The sequence below is a fragment of the Thalia democratica genome, chromosome 8 (genome assembly GCF_965202585.1).
Source record: "Thalia democratica chromosome 8, ktThaDemo2.hap1.1, whole genome shotgun sequence".
NCBI classification, from domain to species: Eukaryota; Metazoa; Chordata; class Thaliacea; order Salpida; family Salpidae; genus Thalia; species Thalia democratica.
Genome location: NC_139172.1, coordinates 18,974,224 through 18,995,057, shown reverse-complemented (window position 1 = coordinate 18,995,057; position 20,834 = coordinate 18,974,224). Strand labels below are relative to the sequence as shown.

General features: G+C 27.5%; 1 protein-coding gene across 1 annotated transcript; it reads left to right on the top strand.

Annotated features, from left to right (window-relative positions):
• Positions 1 to 285: 285 nt before the first annotated feature.
• LOC145842056 (set1/Ash2 histone methyltransferase complex subunit ASH2-like) lies at positions 286 to 18,800 on the top strand. Its single transcript, XM_082949418.1, has 5 exons — positions 286 to 436; positions 3,670 to 3,857; positions 16,782 to 17,018; positions 17,745 to 17,913; positions 18,112 to 18,800. Exons 1-5 carry the CDS (start codon positions 290 to 292, stop codon positions 18,415 to 18,417), a joined length of 1,047 nt encoding a protein of 348 aa, XP_082805544.1. The 5' UTR covers positions 286 to 289; the 3' UTR covers positions 18,418 to 18,800.
• The last annotated feature ends 2,034 nt before the right edge of the window (positions 18,801 to 20,834 follow it).

Below are 20,834 nucleotides of genomic sequence, written 5' to 3'. Positions count from 1 at the left end.
ACATTGTTTGCCATTATTTAACAAAAAAATTTCTATAAAAAAATTCACCTAAAAATTATTTGAAGCCTAAAATTTTAGAATTTTTTAAAATTAACATTATCATTCTATTATTATTGTTTTAAAAAACGTTATTTTAGTTTTTGCATAGATTTTAACTGCTATATGATTGGTTTGTATAATTTTGTTACTGAAGTGTAAACAATTTGTTATTAAAGTACCAAAACAAATTAAATTACTTATGTGTCTGTTATTGTTTTTTATATTTAATAAGTATAAAAAGTTATCTAGAATGAGTTATAATAATTCATTGCCATTTGTAAACAACACAAATGTTACTAAACAAAAAAGACCTGGTAGAGGTAGAAGAAAGCATGTTGACAATTCAAACAGTTATTTTGGTATAAAGAAAAGCAAAATTGATACTTGTATGAAGCAGGTTTATTAGATAGATTAAATTTATATTTCAAAAAATTAACATAAATGTTTTGATAACTTTTTTGCTTTAATATTTAGTTATTGTTTTATAATGGTTATAAAGTTCACTGTGTTTCATAATTCTAAGTTCTAAGTCTAAAAATCATATAAATTTAAATACAGTAACCTCTTGCATCTTTACGCACTTGTGACGTTACGCACTCTCGTTTAGTTACGCATTTTAGAATTCTAAAAATTTCAAAAAAAAAAAACTTTAATTTTTTTAGTATTGCTCAAAATAGGTTTATTATATATTTCTAATATAAAATATGTTTGCTCACCTCTCTATATCTCTAGACTTTGTAAACTTATGTTCCTTGACTAATTGATAAACATTTATACTTCAGTTTGTCAGAAACTTTGTAAACAATAAGAGGTTAAATTAAAAAAGTTGTAGTGACATAAAACATTTTTATTAAACATTTTTCATATACTTTATATATTTTTGTTCAAAAGAAGAAATCCAGTACAGCACCAAACGAATATTTTTGTAAAAGGCTATAGAAACTAATTTTAATATAAACACTACACAGTTTCTTAATTGTAAACAAATGCTTAATTATAAATTGAACTTGCTAAGTAGAATAGAGTATGAATGTAAAGTATCAAATAAGTCACATATAAATAAAGATAAAGATAAAATATACTTATTAGTAATATAAGTAAAATTTTTCTCCAAGTGATATTATTTTATATAATTTAAATCTTTTATTTATGTATAGTTTTATTTTATGTGTTTTTATTTATAAATAATATAAACAATAGTTATAAGTGGGAAAGCCACCAGTCTGCTTTTAACTAGAAGCAATATCATAAAACAGCCATTATAGTAAGCATATTTGGTACCTCTTGTATCTTTACGATCTCTTGTATCTTTATGCCTTTTTTCTGTGGACACAATGTGCGTAAATAAGCGAGAGGTTACTGTAGTTCTACTATTTAATTAAGAAGAAAAACTTATGATAAACTTTTCATTTTTTATTTTATGTAGAATTTTTTTATTAAATTTAAGATCAGGCTAATAAAGTTTGTAAAAGGTTGCTGCTAAAATGTTGTAGAGGTTAGAGTTTTAATAAATTAGTCTCTGTTCTTATAGTAGTTTAAACCTTCTATAAGTAACCTTTTGAACTTAAAAGTTAGAATTTTTTATATATAAAAAGTTACTATATACTTTTTAAATAATCTAAAAGCATCATGTAGCTTAATTAGACATCTAAAAGTTAAAACATTTCTAAAACTGTTTAAACCCTTAGGCTTCAATTAAGTATAGTATTAAATATAGGTTTTACATTTATTTTCTACCCAAAAACTTAAAAATATCCAAAAGCTTTTTATATTTGTTGAAACAAAAGTTTCAAAACTAATGTTTGATCAGAAATTCAGAAATAATTGAATTTTTGTCATGTTATTTAAAACAGGGTTCTTGCGCGTCAGGCTAAGTCAGGCTAAATCAGTTTTTTTGAAAAAAGTTGAAAAACGTCAGGCTAAATCAGTTTTTTTATTAAAAATTTTGAGAATCTCAGTTTTTCTCTGTTCAAATGCTTGAAAATCTTTGATTAAAAAAAATTGAGAAATCTTTTTATGATCAAATTGAAATGTGTTTTTATTTCTAAATAAAGATATAGTTATTAAAGACAAAATCAGTCAGTATTTGTAAAAATAAATGCTTAAAACCTTAATTTTTTTTATAAACCTTCATTATTTTGTTTTGAGTAGATTATATATGTCATAGTTATAAAAATTAATAAAAAATACAGTTTAAATTTTACAGTATAGTTCAACAACTTATCTGTTTGTTTAAATTTGTTTGCATCAGCTATGTTTTTCAGAGCTTAGTTGGTTGAACTGGTTTAATTTATAATTTAAAGGCTTTGTACCAATACTTTTTAGATTAAAACTCTTATAAGTTTATCCATATATTTTACTGTTTGTTTAAAGTTATTGGAGATATTCACAACACTAAAACTTAGCTTTAAGATATAATTACTAGGTTTTGTGGGAGTACAAATTTTAGGTACAATTCATTTTTCTTTACAAGAACAAAATTTTAAACGTTTTTTCAAATTAAAGTGTAAGCTTTTTAAATCAGATACGACATCAACAATCACTGTATTTATTTAGAGTTTAGGATTTATAATTATGTATCAATTTTAAGTATTAGTCAAAACACTATAATAAACATATTTTAATTATTTAATACTCGTGTAAGCGTTTCATTTCAAATGTTAATAACACAAGACAATGCACGTCGTTTTATTATAAATCTTCTGGTTATAATGTTTTTACTTAGTGCTTAATTAAATTGAACAAATGTGTTTGGTAATATATATTAAGTTTCTACACTAGTAATAGATTAGATATAACACTTATTTTAAAACTTATCACTGAATTTGTTATGTTAAGGGCATAGGAGTGGGGGGTCAATCACCTTTTTCACAATTTAGTCTTATTTTATTGAGTTGTAACTAAGCTATGAGTTGCTTTCTGCAGTTTTTTGAAGCTCAAAATATTTTTGAGATAAAGCTTGTGAAGTCAAAGACTATAGTAGTACTAATCAAGCCCCCCCCCAATACCTAAAATGACTTTTAAAATGGATTTTCCTTACTTTGAAAAATGTCAGGCTAAATTGGTCTCAGTCAGGCTAAATGAAAAAAAAATTCGCGCACAAACCCTGTTAAAATGTTTTTTGGATACATTTTATAAATATAATATATTAAGGGCAAAGGGGTAAACACTTTTTTTTTTAATTTGATTTTTTGTTATAAAATTTTTATTTTTTAAAAATTCTTTCTGACAGAACTTGCTAAATATTCCAAGGAACATTTCCTAAAAGTTTGAGGTATTTATCTCAAAAAACGTAGGAAAAGATAGATTTTTAGTGTTTTCTAGGTTTTTGCGGTTTAAGTTTGCGCCTCCCATAAGGATCTTATTGTTGCCTCCAACTTTGACGGGCTATTTCTCAAAAATTGTTTTAAATTTCTAAAATCTGTAAAAAGCATCTTGTAGCTTAGTAAAAACTATATAAAATAAGATCAAATTTGAAAAAAACCCCTATGCCCTTATGTCTTAAAACTCTTATGTATAATTATAAATATTACTATACATAAAACTAATTGGTTTTATCTCATTATCATACTTATAAGCACACTTATTATAAATTTAACAAAACTAAATTTTATTAAAAATATCAAACAGCCTTCCTTACAAAATGGTTATCCAGTTGAACATCCATACAACAAAGATGGTTATAGATATATTTTGGCAGAACCCGATCCTCTTTTTCCTGATCTAGAACCTGAAACTGACCAACAAGGACAACCTATTCCTGCTAAACAATACAGAAAAGTGTGTCCAGAAAAAGTGATGTTAGCAATGCATGACAGGTTTGTTTTGTAGTAGAATGTATTATGAAAGTAGTGGCTATAATTTTTTAAATTCAATTGACAGCAAATCCAGGTAGTATAGAAATGGATAAAGCTTGGATAAAATAAGAATTATTCTAGCTATTTTATTTAGGTGATATTTTTCTTAATAGGAGCATTATGATATAACACTTAATTCGAAGTTTTCTATATTTTTTTCCTAAAATATCAGTAGTTAAAGTAAAGTTATATACTTTTTTTATACGTAGAATAAAATAAAAGCTGCCTACTTTTGAAAAGTCTAGAATAGAATTTTTTTTTAATTATTCATAATCTTCACCTATAAACTTTTTTTACATGCTCAATTTATTGAAGTTTTTCTCATAAATTATTGAAAAAAAAAAACAACTGTAAATATTCTTTATTTTTCTTTATATTTAAAGTATAAAATAATCATAAGCAAGCTTTTTTTGTTTCAATTTTGGGACCTAAATTTTTTCTGAATTTTTAGAAAGAAAAAAAAAATTAATGGTTAATACTAAAACGGATTTAAAACCACTTACAAAAGAACTTGTAAATTTAAAAATCTTTGGATAAGGTGTGTAGGAGATTAACTGGATTAAGTAGTCTTATTTTTGTTTTCATATATTTTTCTTCATTAGAAACTTGTAAGTCTATTCAGTTTTAGTTCCTTATTAATACCGTAAACCACTTTAAAGTTGGTGTAATCTAAAAATACTGTGAAGTCTAGTTATAAATCTTTAAAGAGTATAAGCTTTTTAAGAACAACCTATACTTCTTTTTGACCTTAATAATAAAAATATCACTTACTTAACTTAATGTATTAGTATGTAGTAAAAGTTATCAGAAAAATATTAAACCCTATTTCTGTCACAATTTGAATTGTACCATAACTAGTTATGAAAAAAAAAAATAAATAGTAAAGTTTAAGTGATAACTTAGCAGATGATAAAGGTTACATGACAATTCAAATTCGGACAGTTATAATTCTGACAATTCCAGTTCTTACAAAAAAGTTTAAGAGACCGTATCTTAAAAAGTAATAAAAGTTTGAAAAAAAATTAAAAAATGGTATTGTAGATCTGTACAACCCATTCTTTCTTTTTTGCAACACTTTAAAAATATTTTTTGATATATCTAAAAATTACTTTAAACAACTACATTTTAAAGTTAGTCTTAGATGTAACTCAAAAAGTATTAAAAAATAAAAAAAAGTAATAAAAGTTTGAAAAAAAATTAAAAATGGTATTGTAGATCTGTACAACCCATTCTTTCTTTTTTGCAACACTTAAAAAATATTTTTTGAGACATCTAAAAATTACTTAAAACAACTACATTTTAAAGTTTGTCTTAGACGTAACTCTAAAAGTATTAAAAAATAAAAAAAGTAATAAAAGTTTGAAAAAAAATAAAAAATGGTATTGTAGATCTGTACAACCCATTCTTTCTTTTTTGCAACACTTTTAAAATATTTTTTGAGATATCTAAAAATTACTTAAAACAACTGCATTTTGAAGTTTGTCTTAGACGTAACTCAAAAAGTATTAAAAAATAAAAATGGCTTGTCGACATTAATAAGACCTACATAGTTAGTTTTTATTTTTTTCATACATATATTACTTTTTAAATTCTGACTCTTCAAATAAATTACAATAATTTGAACTGTCGTGCACCCCATGATAAAGTACAACTTTATAAGTATGTAGTTTTTAAATCTATTTTTACAAGTATAGTAGTTTGCTCTGTAGCTTTGTATGTATAACCCAGATCAAAATTTAAAAATTTAAAAGAAAAACTGTAGAAATATTAAGACAAAAAGTATTATAAAGTATAGTATAAGATTTGAAAGTAACATAAATAAGTTTTAATATATATTTAAGTAAGTTTTATCTTAAAATAAATTGATCAACATAAAAACTTTAAAAAAAACTTGGTTAAGTATTTAACTAACTAAAATAAATTAGCTAGGTTATGACATAGCTAGGTCCCATATAAAATATATTGAATGTTTTGAATAACAACAAATATAAAATATAAATAGAACAATAAACAGTTACAAAACATATTGAATAAAAAAATGTTTAGTTTTTAATTTTTACTAAATACTGAAACTTCTTTTAATAAAATATTGATCTTTTTCTATCAGTAAAATATTTTCAGCTATTTAGTAAAAATGAGTTTCTAATTTTGTTTTAAGAATCTGTAAAGCAAGTGACTTTTCTTTAGTTTTATAATACAAAAAATAGTTTTTATTTCTGAATTAGATAATTTTTTCTAAATAAGTTTTGTTAGAAATATAATCAACAACTCGATTAGTAGAATAAAGAATATTCAATAAAGGTGAAGGGTGTAATGATATTAACATTTCATTTTCTTATTTTAAAGCGTGTGAACAAATACGGAATTTTCTGTGACAATAAAATCAATGATAAGCAGGGTTCGTGCGCGTCAGGCTAAGTCAGGCTAAATCAGTTTTTTTGAAAAAAGTTGAAAAACGTCAGGCTAAATCAGTTTTTATGTTTAAAAATTTGAGAATCTCAGTTTTTGTCAGTTCAAATGCATGAATTTTTTTAATTAAGATCAAATTGAGATGTGAATTTATTTCTAAATAAAGATTTAGTTATTAAAGACTAGTGATGTACCGGACTCACTATCCGGGTCCGGGTCCGGCCGGATATTGCCATTTTTGTCTGATATCCGGATCCGGCCGGACTCTAATTTGAAAAAATAGTCCGGATCCGGTTCCGGCCGGATTCTAATTTGAAAAAATAGTCCGGATCCGGTTCCGGCCGGATCTTTATTTGAAAAAAAAGTCCGGATCCGGCCGGACCCGGATCCTAACAGAGATCCGGCCGGACCCGGATCTAGTTAGTAAAAAAGAGCATACTGAAAAGTATTTTTTCAAAAACAAACCCTGTGTAAATTAATAAGAGTCATTTTCGTCAGTTAAATTAAAAACCTACCGTGATTGGCTCATTTTGTACACGTGACTAATTTACATTTGTTTACATTTAAACTATGAAATAAACATTTTAGAAATGCAACTCTTTACATATGTTGCAAAATTGAAAACTTTGGAATGAATACTTGCATTATTTATTGTTTAAAGTTGAGCTCAGAGAATATTTAGAGTTAATATGGTTGAATGTACGAGTCAATGAGAATTATATGACGAAATGTTTAAAACTAAATACTGATGCAACAAAACATCAGAGCATGACAGGCAGTTTATATGTAAGCAGTTAGTTAGTTTGGTAGGCAGCTTGAAGCAACAAAATATCTTGAACTTTTTTGTAAATGCTTATTGTAAGTAGTGTTTTGTTTTAAAAGTAAATATTTCAACTAGTGTTTAATTGTATAAATATTTAAGCCAGGTTTATAGTTTGATTTTTTATTAAAAATTTTACAGTTTCTTCTTTACTAAAAGTTTTATTTAATTTTTAGTTTATTGTTTTAAGTCATTTAATATAAATTTAAATAGCTTCCAGTTTTTAAAGTGTTACCAAAGTAATTAATAATTTTGTATATGCTAGTATTTCTTGTTATGTTTTATATATAAGATTCATCACTCAAAACTGTCGTGTCTGATTATAGAAAGTAGTCTCAGTTAGGATTTAGTATTTGTTAGATATTAATTAAATAAGGTAGGATTTAATTATGATGGGTTGTACTAATAAGTTAAGTGTACCACAATCAGTCCACAACTTTACTACCAAATTGTCAACCTTTGCTAGCTGTTCTACTGATTATTAGATTAAAGTAATTTTTTTCAGTTTTTAAAAACCTCATTCTGACTCAGACTTGTTTATACTCACTCTTGCTAGTTTTATTGACTTTAACGGTGGCAACCCTGCTAGTTTAAAAATTTTTGGGAATTTTAGAAAATCTTGGACTGCCTCAGGCTAGTTTAGTTTTTTACAAAAACTCTGGCTAGTTTTCTTTTAAATTTTGAATGAGTTTGAGCTGATCCAGTTCTCAATATTTGGTAATTTTCTAGTGTATTTTGTTCAAGAACTTAATTTCATATTTTTAAGTGTAAACAACACCTAAATTTGTAAACCTTGTGGCTAGCTGTTCTACTTATTATTAGATTAAAGTTCTTTTTTTTTTTTTTTTTTATAAAAACCTCATTCTGACTCAGGCTAGTTTATACTAATGATGTAGCGGACTCACTATCCGGGTCCGGCCGGATATTGCCATTTTTGTCTGATATCCGGATCCGGCCGGATTCTAATTTGAAAAAAAAGTCCGGATCCGGATCCGGCCGGATTCTAATTTGAAAAAAAAGTCCGGATCCGGTTCCGGCCGGATTCTAATTTGAAAAAAAAGTCCGGGTCCGGTTCCGGCCGGATTCTAACTTGAAAAAAAAGTCCGGATCCGGGTCCGGCCGGACCCAAAATTGTGGGTCCGGTACATCACTATTAAAGACAAAATCAGTCAGTATTTGTAAAAATAAGTGCTTAAAACCTTTTGTTGAATCTCTAAAATAATTTTAAGAATCTTCATTATTTTGTTTTTAGTAGATTATATACGTCATAGTTATAAAAATTCATAAAAAAGTACAGTTTAAACATTACAGTTTAGTTCAACAACTTAGTTGTTTGTCTGAATTTGTTAACATGAGCTTTGTTTTTCAGAGCTTAGTTGGTTAAACTGTTTTAATTTCTAATATAAAGGCTTTATACCAAGTACTTTTTAGATTAATACTCTTAGCAGTTTGTTAAGTCACATTTCTGTTTTAATAAAAGCTTCTGGTCCAGTCATGTAACTTATAGTTGACGAATTCAAGTACTAATTTACACGAACCTTGTATATGGGTGATAAGTGGTGGATGTAACTAAGCCCCAAAATTTAATAAAGGTATGAATTCATTGAACAGAAATTATAATGACCAGTTAAAAATATTCAAGTTGGTGGGTAAGCAATTGATAGATGTTGAAAAATAACTCATTTAAATTTTTATTTTCTTTAAAAGTAGTTTTGTGAATACTTATATTGCGTTAATTTGCTAATTAAGACCCCCAATACCCAAAATGCCTTCTGAAGGTGATTTTTTCTACTTTGAAAAAATGTCAGGCTAAATAGGTCTCTGTCAGGCTAAATGAAAAGGAATTTCGCGCACGAACCCTGGATAAGCTTTCTCAAAACAATTATACCAATTCCCAAAACAACTCAAGGGAGTTAATTTTATTCCGACGCGTATATATTGGCGTTTGTCTTTCAAATACGCGTTAGTTGCTTATTTAGTTGCTTAGATATTCCGCGTTACGATCAAGTTACGATTAAGTTCAACTTGTTCACAAGTTTCAAGACTCAAGAAAACGTCTACATCGCGGAGTTGATGTTAGTATTTTATATAACTTTATGATTGTTAATACTTTTTTATAGATTTTATTTGTGTCGTGATTTAATAGTTTCTTTCTTTTGATCTAAGAATTATTATTTAAAATAAAGTAAATTGCATTTACTCAAAGTGTGTTTTATTCATAACTTAGGAAATAGTTTTGTAACTTATAATTGTAGCTACTTGTAACTAAAGCTGTCAGTTGTAAGTTACTGGAGACCACGTAGTTAAGATATAAACATAACATCATTAAAATATAGCCCATTTAGTTAAAAGGGCATAGGGGTCCAACATTTTTTTAAACGAAAATTAACATTGAATTTTATATTACAGCTAAAAGTATAAACTATCAATTAAGTTTTATAAAATTCTTAAGTTTTAATTAGATTTTGAGAAAGACTTTTTTAAGTTTCTAATACAAGTGTATGAACTACAATTTTCTTGTTATCAATTTTATCTAAAATGAAAGTAATCACTATAAATCTATTAACTTCTGCATTTTTCTAGCTAAATACCTCAAACTTTCAAAAAAAATCCTTGTATATTTTAAAAGACTTTGAATGTTGTGATTTTTTAAGTATCAAAAAATAACAATTTAACATAAAAAACAATAAATATATGTAGTTTTTATTATAAAGTATTTATTTAAAGTTCAGAAAAGTTTTGCTTTGAATCGAATATTAGTAATGACTTACTGTGAAAATTAAAAAAAAAAACATTAGCTATAAAATTAAGGAGAATACAGATTTTTAGTGATATAGTTTTTTTTGCTCTTTTAATTTGCCCCTTCTATTTTGAGACTTATTGAGCTCTCCAACTTTGATCGCTTATATGGTAAAAGTTACTTTTAATTTTTTTGCGGTTAAAAGTGTCTGATAGCTCAGATAAAACTCTACAAATAAGATCAACCTGTTAAAAACAAGGTTAACTCCCCTATGCCCTTAATAATGTAATTTTTAAATTTGTTTTGTGTATTTGTGTATAAATTTCTTTTTCACTATTACTGTTTTTAAATTTTTAGTGTTGTTAGAGTTCGTTTTACAATCTGAATTTCTTATTTTTTAATATGCTTGATATTGCATGTTTAACAAATTTTTTAATCATTTAATAATCAAGATCTGTTCTTTAATCATCTGATTTTACCAAAAGTCAGTACATCTCCAAAACTTTAATAGAACTAGTCGTTGATAAGTTTAGAAAATTTTATAGTTCTTATTTTTCCAGATATATTCTCTGAAAATGATGAAACATTACACACTTAGCTTTGTTTATCCTATTTAATTTTTTTTTTCTTAAGCTGTAAGACTTTTATCATTATACAATTATTCAACAATAAACTACTGAGTATGGTAAATATATAAAAATTTTTAATAAGGTTTTTGGCTAGAGTATCTATTTCTTCTACTTCTAGATGTAAAATAGTTATTATTATTTTTAAAATAAAAACAAATTATACAGTAATCTTCCTTTATTCTACCAACATATGTTTCTGTGTGTCAACGAAACAACACACTTCAACTGGGTTCTGTAAAAAAATAATTACTGTAATGAGAGAATAGAAGCATAGAATAAAGTAGGTGTATACATGTTTTCATTAAAATAAGATATTTTCTACAGATAATAGTTATTAATAGGTGAAATACTTAATATTAAAACCGACTGTTATAAAACTATATAATATTTGTGATTATTAAGTCTAAAATAAGTAAAGTAAGCTAAATTACACAACAAAACATAATATAAACAAACAACTCACGTTAATGGGAAAGATAACTAATTCAAATTTTATTGTTGTTAACTAATGAAAAATACATTCGTTACAACTAATAATAACGTCACAATGTATATGAGGTTATTTAAACTATTTAATTTGTATTGCAAAGAACATTAACTTAGTTTTTATGTAATCTATTTTGAACAAAAAAAAAACATTTACCATAAGTGAATCAATAAAATTTAATAAAACTTAACGACGCTGAAGGCAATAAAAGTCACAGAAACTCGATGTAACATGTATATTATATATTGAAAGTTTGTTATGATTGAATCAAAGTTATATAGAAATAGGAAGCAGATTTAGTTCAAATGTAAAAATCAAAAATGAAAAAATTAAACTTTAAGAAAAAACAAAACACAAAAAACAAAATTGTTATTGGGCTTACAATGTACTGACCGATAATTAATTTACAGCGACATACATAAAATCATAATAACCTAAATTAAATATATATTGTATTTTATAATTAATAAAATAGTTGATTGGTAAAGTAGGAGTCGGCTGTTTAATTTAAATATCCCATACAGATATTTTAAATATTTAATAAGTAAATTGTGTTATATATGAAAGTTAAAATGTAAAACAACAAGGTAGTCATATGCTAAGTATAAACCTGCAGTAAAAAACCTACTAGCTCTCTTAGGCGTAGTAGGTAAAAAGCACGGTTTTCTGTGATTTGAATACAGGCTTCAAATTAAACTTGGAACTTAGCATATAAAGGTGTGAAGAATTATAGTCGTAGGGTAAAGTGAATATATGAAATTTCAGAGAATAGAAAGTAACTTGTGTGAAATAGATATAAATAATAAATGAATAAAACTATATGTTACTTAGGATATATTATTATATTAATATATGTTAAGTGAATGTGTGTGTGTATGTGGAAGGTGAATGAAAAGTATGAAAGGTGAGAAGGCGCCAAGGTGTTATTTGAAGAAGAACCGTCGGTTGTGTGCACAGTTGTTTGAAATATCACGTCTTTTATTTAGTAATTGTTTACTATCTTTTGCTAAAATTGCCATTCGTTCAAGGTTGCATATTTGGCTGATCTCGCTCGCGCTACTGATGTTATTTTTGGCGTGGTGGAGGATGCTCCATTCCATTTCTGGTTTGGTTCCATACCTATCAAAATAATGCCAAACGAAATCTGACAATCTTGTACTAATCGTTTTATTTACATGCTTAAAAGTATACTTATGCCCGGTGTACCTATCTTTAAAGTGACCTCCTGTCGAACCAATATACACCTTATCCTTATTAGTTCATTAACATTATTATTGCTTTTGTTATTATCTTCACTAAGTTTACATTTAACACGCACCTTATAAACAACATTTTTAATTAAACAGTTACCATGTAACGGACAGATTATTTTATTCGACTTACGACAATTACAATTTTTACCTAGATTGTTCTTGAATTTAAAACCACATTTAATTACTTCATTGTTATAAGTATTACAGATATTGGTATTTTTCTGGTTACTACAGTTATTATTATTATTGTTATTTTTATCATAATTATTATTATCATAATTATTAATATTACTATTATTGTTACTATTATTGGTTATGTCGTTATTATTAATACTAACATCATTGTTATTATTAATATGGTTACTACTATTGCTCTTATTACCACTATCATTATTTGTATTATTATTATTATTATTATTATTATTATTACTATTATTATTATTATTAGAACATGATTCCTTATGTACAATTGAGTTTATATTTTTAGTTAGGTTTTTACTGATAAGTATAACTTCTAGTTATAGGTCTATTATAATTGTTTTTATTAATTAGATTAATGTTATAATTATTGTTTATATGATTTGTTATTTTTACAATTGTTATCCTTTATGTCTAAACTAGTGATGTACCGGACCCACAATTTCGGGTCCGGCCGGATCCGGACTTATTTTTCAAATTAGAATCCGGCCGGAACCGGATCCAGACTTTTTTTTCAAATTAGAATCCGGCCGGAACCGGACCCGGACTTTTTTTTCAAATTAGAGTCCGGCCGGAACCGGATCCGGACTTTTTTTCTAAATTAGAATCCGGCCGGATCCGGATATTAGACAAAAATGGCAATATCCGGCCGGACCCGGACCGGGATAGTGAGTCCGGTACATCACTAGAATAAACTAGTCTGAGTCAGAATGAGGTTTTTAAAAAGTGAAAAAAAAACTTTAATCTAATAATAAGTAGAACAGCTAGCCACAAGGTTTAAAAATTTAGGTGTTATTTACAATTAAAAAGTCTGAAATCAAGTTCTTGAACAAAATACACTAGAATATTACAAAATATTTTAAACTGGATCAGCTCAAACTCATTCGAAGTCTATAAGAAAACTAGCCTGAGTTTTTATAAAAAACTAAACTAGCCTGAGGCAGTCCAAGATTTTCTAAAATTTCCAAAAATTTTCAAACTAGCAGGGTTGCCACTGTTTAAGTTAGGGGTGGGCAACGTAAATATTTGACGGGCCGGATCTAAAAAAAATTAGTCCTCAGCGGGCCGGAGCATTTCGAGTAAGTGATCTACCGGATTCAGTTGGATCCTTTTTTAGATCCGGATCTTTATTCAAAAATGTTATCCGGATCCGGCTTAATACTAATTTTAGACAAGGTTTTGTTACCAGATTGGAACTAACTTCAAAAGACTTGGATGCTAATTGATCTGGTGTTTTGAAATTTTAAATAAATTTATCAATTACCAAGGTTCTCCAGTACAAAACTTTAAGTTAAATTTTATAAAGTACTCATAACTCTATAGATATTACAATTCTGGACCGAATTACTACTAGTTAGTTTTATAAAAATAATAATTTACTTAATTAAAGTTACTCGAACCTAATATTTCAAACTAAAACATTAAAAAATTTTAACTACTCGAAGTTATCTAATTTTGGTAATCCTTGGCTCGAGGCTATATTAATAGTATTTTTCAGAAGTTAACTAACATTACAATATTAAACTACTATCTTTTAATTTAAAAAGACTTGTAAAGATTTATTCAAAATTTTGTTAGATTGTAAACTGTTATTACAAACATGCACAAGTAAATTTCCTAAACAAATCATACTTAAAGTTAATGAGATATTGTCATCAATTGGTCATCATTAAACTTAACAATTTAATTAATCAAAAGTTACTTAATTAAAAATCGATAGCAGAAAAGATTGCAAACTGTAGTCTCAACTCGGAATGGAATATGGTACTAAAATGTAAAGTTAAGTAGTTTTACTTAAAGTAGGTGTCAATGTTGTTAAAAACTACTTTTTTTAACATTTATAATAACAACTCACTACTTATCTGGGAAAGATATCTATTTTTTACATGTAATTTTTATGAAAATCATTATGATAGGTAAGATCATCAAAGTTAGTTCAGCAAACAATCTTTTTGGATAATTTGAGAAAGAACTAATTCAAATGACTTAAAACAAAACAAGGTACTATAACAAAAAAGTTTTTTTATTATTACAAAATTATAGCCATTTTAAAAATCGTTTTCAGGCTAAAGTATTACAGTTTATTTTGTGAAGATAATTTAGAAAAGGTTTTGTACAAATTTTGTAATATTTACATTGGCTTGTAGGATTTCATCTAAATTTTGAAAATGCCTAGCGGGCCGGATCATCCACTCGCGGGCCGGATAAATATTGTCCGCGGGCCGGATTCCATTTAAATTTAAAAAACGTTTGGGGCCGGTCATTTTGACTCTGGGGGCCGGATCCGGCCCGCGGGCCGTACGTTGCCCACCCCTAGTTTAAGTCAATAAAACTAGCTAGAGTGAGTATAAACAAGCCTGAGTCAGAATGAGGTTTTTAAAAACTGAAAAAAATACTTTAATCTAAAAATCAGTAGAACAGCTAGCAAAGGTTGACAATTTTGTAGTAAAGTTGTGGACTGATTGTGGTACACTTAACTTATTAGTACTACCCATCATAATTAAATCCTACTTTATTTAATTAATATCTAACATATACTAAATTCTAACTGAGACTACTTTCTATAATCAGACACGACAGTTTTGAGTGATGAATCTTTTATATAAAACACAACAAGAAATACTAGCATATACAAAATTATTAATTACTTTGGTAACACTTTAAAAACTGGAAGCTATTTAAATCTATATCAAAAGACTCAAAACAAAAAACTAAAAATTAAATAAAACTTTTAGTAAACAAGAAACTGTAATATTTTTAATAAACTATTAGACTATAAACCTGGCTTAAATATTTAAACAATTAAACACCAGTTGAACTATTCACTTTTAAAATAAAACACTACTTACAATAAGCATTCACAAAAACGTTCAAGATATTTTGTTGCTTCAAGCTACACACCAAACTAACTAACTGCTTACATATAAACTGCCTGTCATGTTCTGATTTTTTGTTGCATCAGTATTTAGTTTGAAGCATTTCGTCATATGATTCTCATTGGCTCGTACATTCAACCGTATTAACTCTAAATATTCTCTGAGCTCAACTTTAAACAATAAATAATGCAAGTATTCATTCCAAAGTTTTCAATTTTACAACATATGTAAAGAGTTGCATTTCATTGAATGTTTATTTCATAGTTTAAATGTAAACAAATGTAAATTAGTCACGTGTACAAAATGAGCCAATCACGGTAGGTGTCTAATTTTAACTGACGAAAATGACTCTTATTACTTTACACAGGGTTTGTTTTTGAAAAATAACTTTTCAGTGTGCTCTTTTTTACTAACTAGATCCGGGTCCGGCCGGATCTCTGTTAGGATCCGGCCGGAACCGGATCCGGACTTTTTTTTCAAATTAGAATCCGGCCGGAACCGGACCCTGACTTTTTTTTTAAATTAGAGTCCGGTCGGAACCGGATCCGGACTTTTTTTTCAAATTAGAATCCGGCCGGATCCGGATATCAGACAAAAATGGCAATATCCGGCCGGACCCGGATAGTGAGTCCGGTACATCACTAGTCTAAACTAATATTAATTACGTTTGTGTTATCTGGATAGTTGCTATTATTTTTAATAGTGTTAGGTTTATTGTTATTATTAATTTGTGCTGTCAACTAATTATATTTAAATAAAACAAAATTGTTATGTGATTGTATCATTGACTTAACATTATTCATACAACTATAAGAAATTTTTAAAGTTTTTCTATTAAATATTTTACGGTAACAATGGTTATTTGGGAAATGTTTATCTACTAATTTCGAAAATTCCTTACCCAAGTTTACGTTAATACTAGAATAGTATGGTGGGTTATACCACAACACACGGCTATTACGAGACTTATTACTTTTTTGAGTTTAAATATAATTTTCACTAGTGATACTGTTATTATTAATATCATTATTTTTGTTATTATTAGTAGTATTGTTTGTTTTCATGTATGTTAAGTTACATTTAAAACCACTTTTATTAATACATTTTCATATGGAACTTTTATTTCATTAAATATTTCTACACTGGATGACAATGAGCTTAAGCGTTTCTGGGTCATTATTGGGATAGATTTCTTTATTATTATTTATTATTATTTTTATCTAGTTTAGTTTAACCTCTTAAAGTTTTTGAATCATTGTTTGCTGATAAAATTCAAATAAGCTTGGTAGTGGTTTTTTAATTATATGGCTTATACACAAACCTAAACTCTTTTATTTAGTTTCTACGTTTTATTCTTAGTAATTTTCAACCTTACTTTATTAAGTCATTTTAAGACTAAGGTTTTTTTTAAGTGTTTAAATTGTAATTTTTAAATAGCTTGTTATAACTTAAGATTAAACTTTAAAAATTTAGACCATCAGTACTGAAGTTGTCAGATGACCGGATGGAGGTGGTGGGCTTCAAAGGCTACAACATGCTGCGGGCCACGCACTACGTCGAAGTGGGCGACTGGTATTTTGAAGTTAAAATACTCGATCACCCGCCAAACTCCGCGTTCCGCATGGGCTGGTCCATGAAGCACTCCACCCTGCAAGCTCCTCTCGGCTACGACAAGTTCGGCTACTCGTGGAGGAGCAAGAAAGGGACTCTGTTAGTTGTTTGTTTTACAAACTGAACATTTTTGTTTTATGTTGAATTTTGGATGCTAAGTCTGTTTTTTTAATGACTAATAAAATTCAAACAGTGTTTTTTTTTTTACACCGTCTGCTTTCTAGTGCGTATACATTTCCAATGACACAATGATAATTCTTAAGTTTCATAGTTTTAAATAATTTAGTCATTTAAATCGAGCTTGAATATTAAACACCAAAACTACATTTTACACTCACATTTAACAAAAATCGCTTGACTAAATATTGTTTTGCATATAATAATTTTATAATTGTGAAATAAGAATAGCTTGAATAATTAAAAATATCATAAGACTTTCTTTTGATATTGAAACTAGAATCACCGTAATTCTTTTCCTAACTCGGATTGTTCACTAGAATTCCATTGAAGTTAAAATAATATTTTGTTAGTACTATTGTATATATTATTTAAGTAATAACCTTATGAATAGGACAACCTCATTTTTTATACTTAATTTTAAAGTTTTGTTTAAATTTCTTTCAAAATTTTGTTTAGCAGGCTAGATTTACAAGCAGCTTAATCTTATTTCAGGCCGGACTTATAGGACATTTTGCAGTTATTTTATGAATTACGGTAAACTAAATAGAACTCAAATTGTTTTTTTTTTGCTTTGAAGAATGTATTCTACAACTACAATTAAATTTTTACATCGAAAATAAATAACAAATAATTTGTTTTGTTCAGATTTCACAAGAGTTGTGGTAAGTCTTACAGCAAGGGATACAGCCAGGGCGATGTTATCGGGTTTCACATCCATCTGCCTAACACAAAAGAAACTGATAACTTCAACAAGGAAACCTACAAAGAATGCGCTCTTATCAATTTCAAACGTCACTATTATTTTGAAGAAAGGGTACGGTTTTTAATATCAAAAATATTAATTCATTGAACCATTGTAAGATTAGAGCATAAAATAATATTATAATAACAAGTAAAAAGCTAGTGTCTTGGACAACAAGTTTTTACATAGTCTGAAATTAAAATATATTTTACTATTATTTTCGACTTTAAAACGTTTATATATATTTAAAATTTTAATTTTTTCGCCAAGGACGATGTCGATGGCTTCCAAAGCAAAATGAAGCCGCTCAAGGGCAGCTTCATGGAGTTCTATAAAAACGGGGTGTCGCAAGGAAGGGCCTTCCAGGACCAGCTGATGACCGGCAGCTACTTTCCGGCCGGCTCCATTTACAAGAACGGTCTGGTCCGCTTCAACTTCGGTCCCGACTTCGACTTCCCGCCCGAGGACAGCAGGTTGAGGCCAGTGAGCGAGCGGGCGGAGGAATTTATGGTCGAGTCGACCATAAGCGAACTTTTGTACGCCGCCGACCTCGACGTCAAAGGAGAAAGGGTGTAGGAGAAAAATTCCGCGTAGAACAGTTTTCAGATCAAAAAATATTTTGAGTTGTGGATCAAGGATTGTGTTTATTATTTTTAATAGCTGAGGTACATAAATTAAAACAGATAAAGTTTTATATTTGATATACATTTCTTATTAATTCTACCAAATATGGTTATGACTCTGTTTCTTATGTTTATGATATATTTTCATTTAAATTAAAAAAGGAACTTTAAACAAGTTAATCAAAAATTAATTTTTCTAAAACAGTTACCAATAAAAAATATAACATCACTTAATTCAAGTTAAGGTGAGCTTAACATTTAAATTAATTTAAACAATATTTAAGAAATAGTTTTTTATTAATGTTATTTATAATTGTAATTATTTTATCATTTTTTTCAATTGACTGAGTAGATTTGTGTATAAACTATTGAAAATAAATATAGTTAGAAGTTGATTTTTTTTTTCTTATTTTAGTGTTGTAGTTTATTGCAATTAATTTTTCTGCTAAAAATACAAAAAATAATTAACACAGCAGAACAACATTCTTTTTTTATTACTATTGTGATTTATTATAAAATTTTGGAACCAGGCACCAAAACCTGAGCCATCAAAACGGAAGATATTAAGTCAAAAGTTTAATAATAAAATGAACACGTAAAGTTTTATTTAACAATAAAATCTTACAGAACAAGGTTTTTTTGAATATAAACAACTAGTTATGGAAAATTTTAAGCAAAAATCTTTGTTTAGAAGAACAAGGTGTTAAAAAATATATAAAAAATACCGCTAAAAAACATAAATAACTCAGTTAAAACTAATTCTACTTAACTAGTCAAAAATAACATCAGTTTAGCTAGTTAGGATTAAGGTTAGTTTTTCTGATACCTATCAAAACAACTGAAACTTATTCATCTAAAATAAGTTTATATTCTAAGTTTTAAATGAAAATGCTGTACCTTCAATGAGATTATTATTCCATAAAATACTGACTATTTGATAACAAGAATGATCCCTTATAAACTATATTTGAATGTTATTTATTTCTTTAACTTAATATTGTCTAATAAAGAAATAATTTGATCAAAGGACTTTGCTTACACTATTATAGTTTATTGAACGACAAAAAAAAGGCGCTGAAAATATTTGGTCCTGGGACCTGATGCACGAAGAACCTTTTGGTTATCGAGTCGCACACCACGGATGCATTTTACAGGATGGCCACTTAATCTGAAAACCTGGAATTTTAAACAATTTTTACATGTTAAGTAATAAAATTTTGATTTGACATGAAAAACCTATCATATAAATGAAAAATGTTGTCAACATCAAAAAAACATATTTAAAAGAGATCTACAGTATCTTTTCAATATTGCTAAACTTTAACACAGCTTTTAAACTAAATTAGACCTAAAAAACAGTACTTCTAAAACCTGGAAGAAATTTCTCAAAAACCAGTGGCCACTCTGCTCTTATCGTCTTGTTTAGGACAAGATTGTAATAAATTTATTTCAGGTCTAGTGAGTTCATATCTTTTAAAAATACGTTAGATAGATTTTGACGATTACAAAATAAAAACTTTCTTAAAATTTATAGAGACACTTATATTGGGATTAGGTTGCACGAAGGGAGTAAATTGCACCAAGATACTTTTGCACGAGCAAACAATTTTTCACGGAGACATTTTTTCACGGGTTAATTTATATTTTTTTAGTTTCACTGTTACCCCCTACCCTTAGTCTGTAACTTGTTTTTTATCAATTTATCTTTTAGTTTTTTTTTCTCTTAAAAAAAAAAATATTCTGTTTTTTTGTTCTGTTTTGTTTTTTAATCTCGTGCAAAAATGTAACTCTGAAAAATTTACTTCTTACAAATTTGACCCATTCCCACTTATATTAGTACTGAACGGGACTTCATTAACATAATTTAATTTTAAAATCTATAATGCAGTGTTGAAATAAGTTTTTTTATTTTTAGTTTGAATGAACTTAGAGTGATGATTTTGATTATCATAATTGTAGCATGTTAAGCATTAACTAATTTTTTTAAACAAAAACAAGTTAACAAAAATCGATCATTTACGTTTTCCAGGGCGGACCATAAGTTCTTAAACTAACTCAAAACTGTTTATTAGCTAAGAATACAAAACATAAATGAAAAAAGAAAAACATTTTTAAAGAGAATAGCAAACAGTTCAAACGAGTAAACCGCATATAAAGATAACAATAGTAAAATCAAGGCTTTTTTCAGTATACGTTTGATTTCTTTGAGAGTCGAGATCTTGGTTATCCCAAGAAAAATGGAGAATAGTTTTACAGGTAGCTGTTGCTGTATTTGGTTCGTATTTAGTAACTATTAGACAATGACGTTAAATTGTATCCAAATGGTGTACGACTCTATAACCGAAAGGTTGCTTTGTACACCAGGTCTTC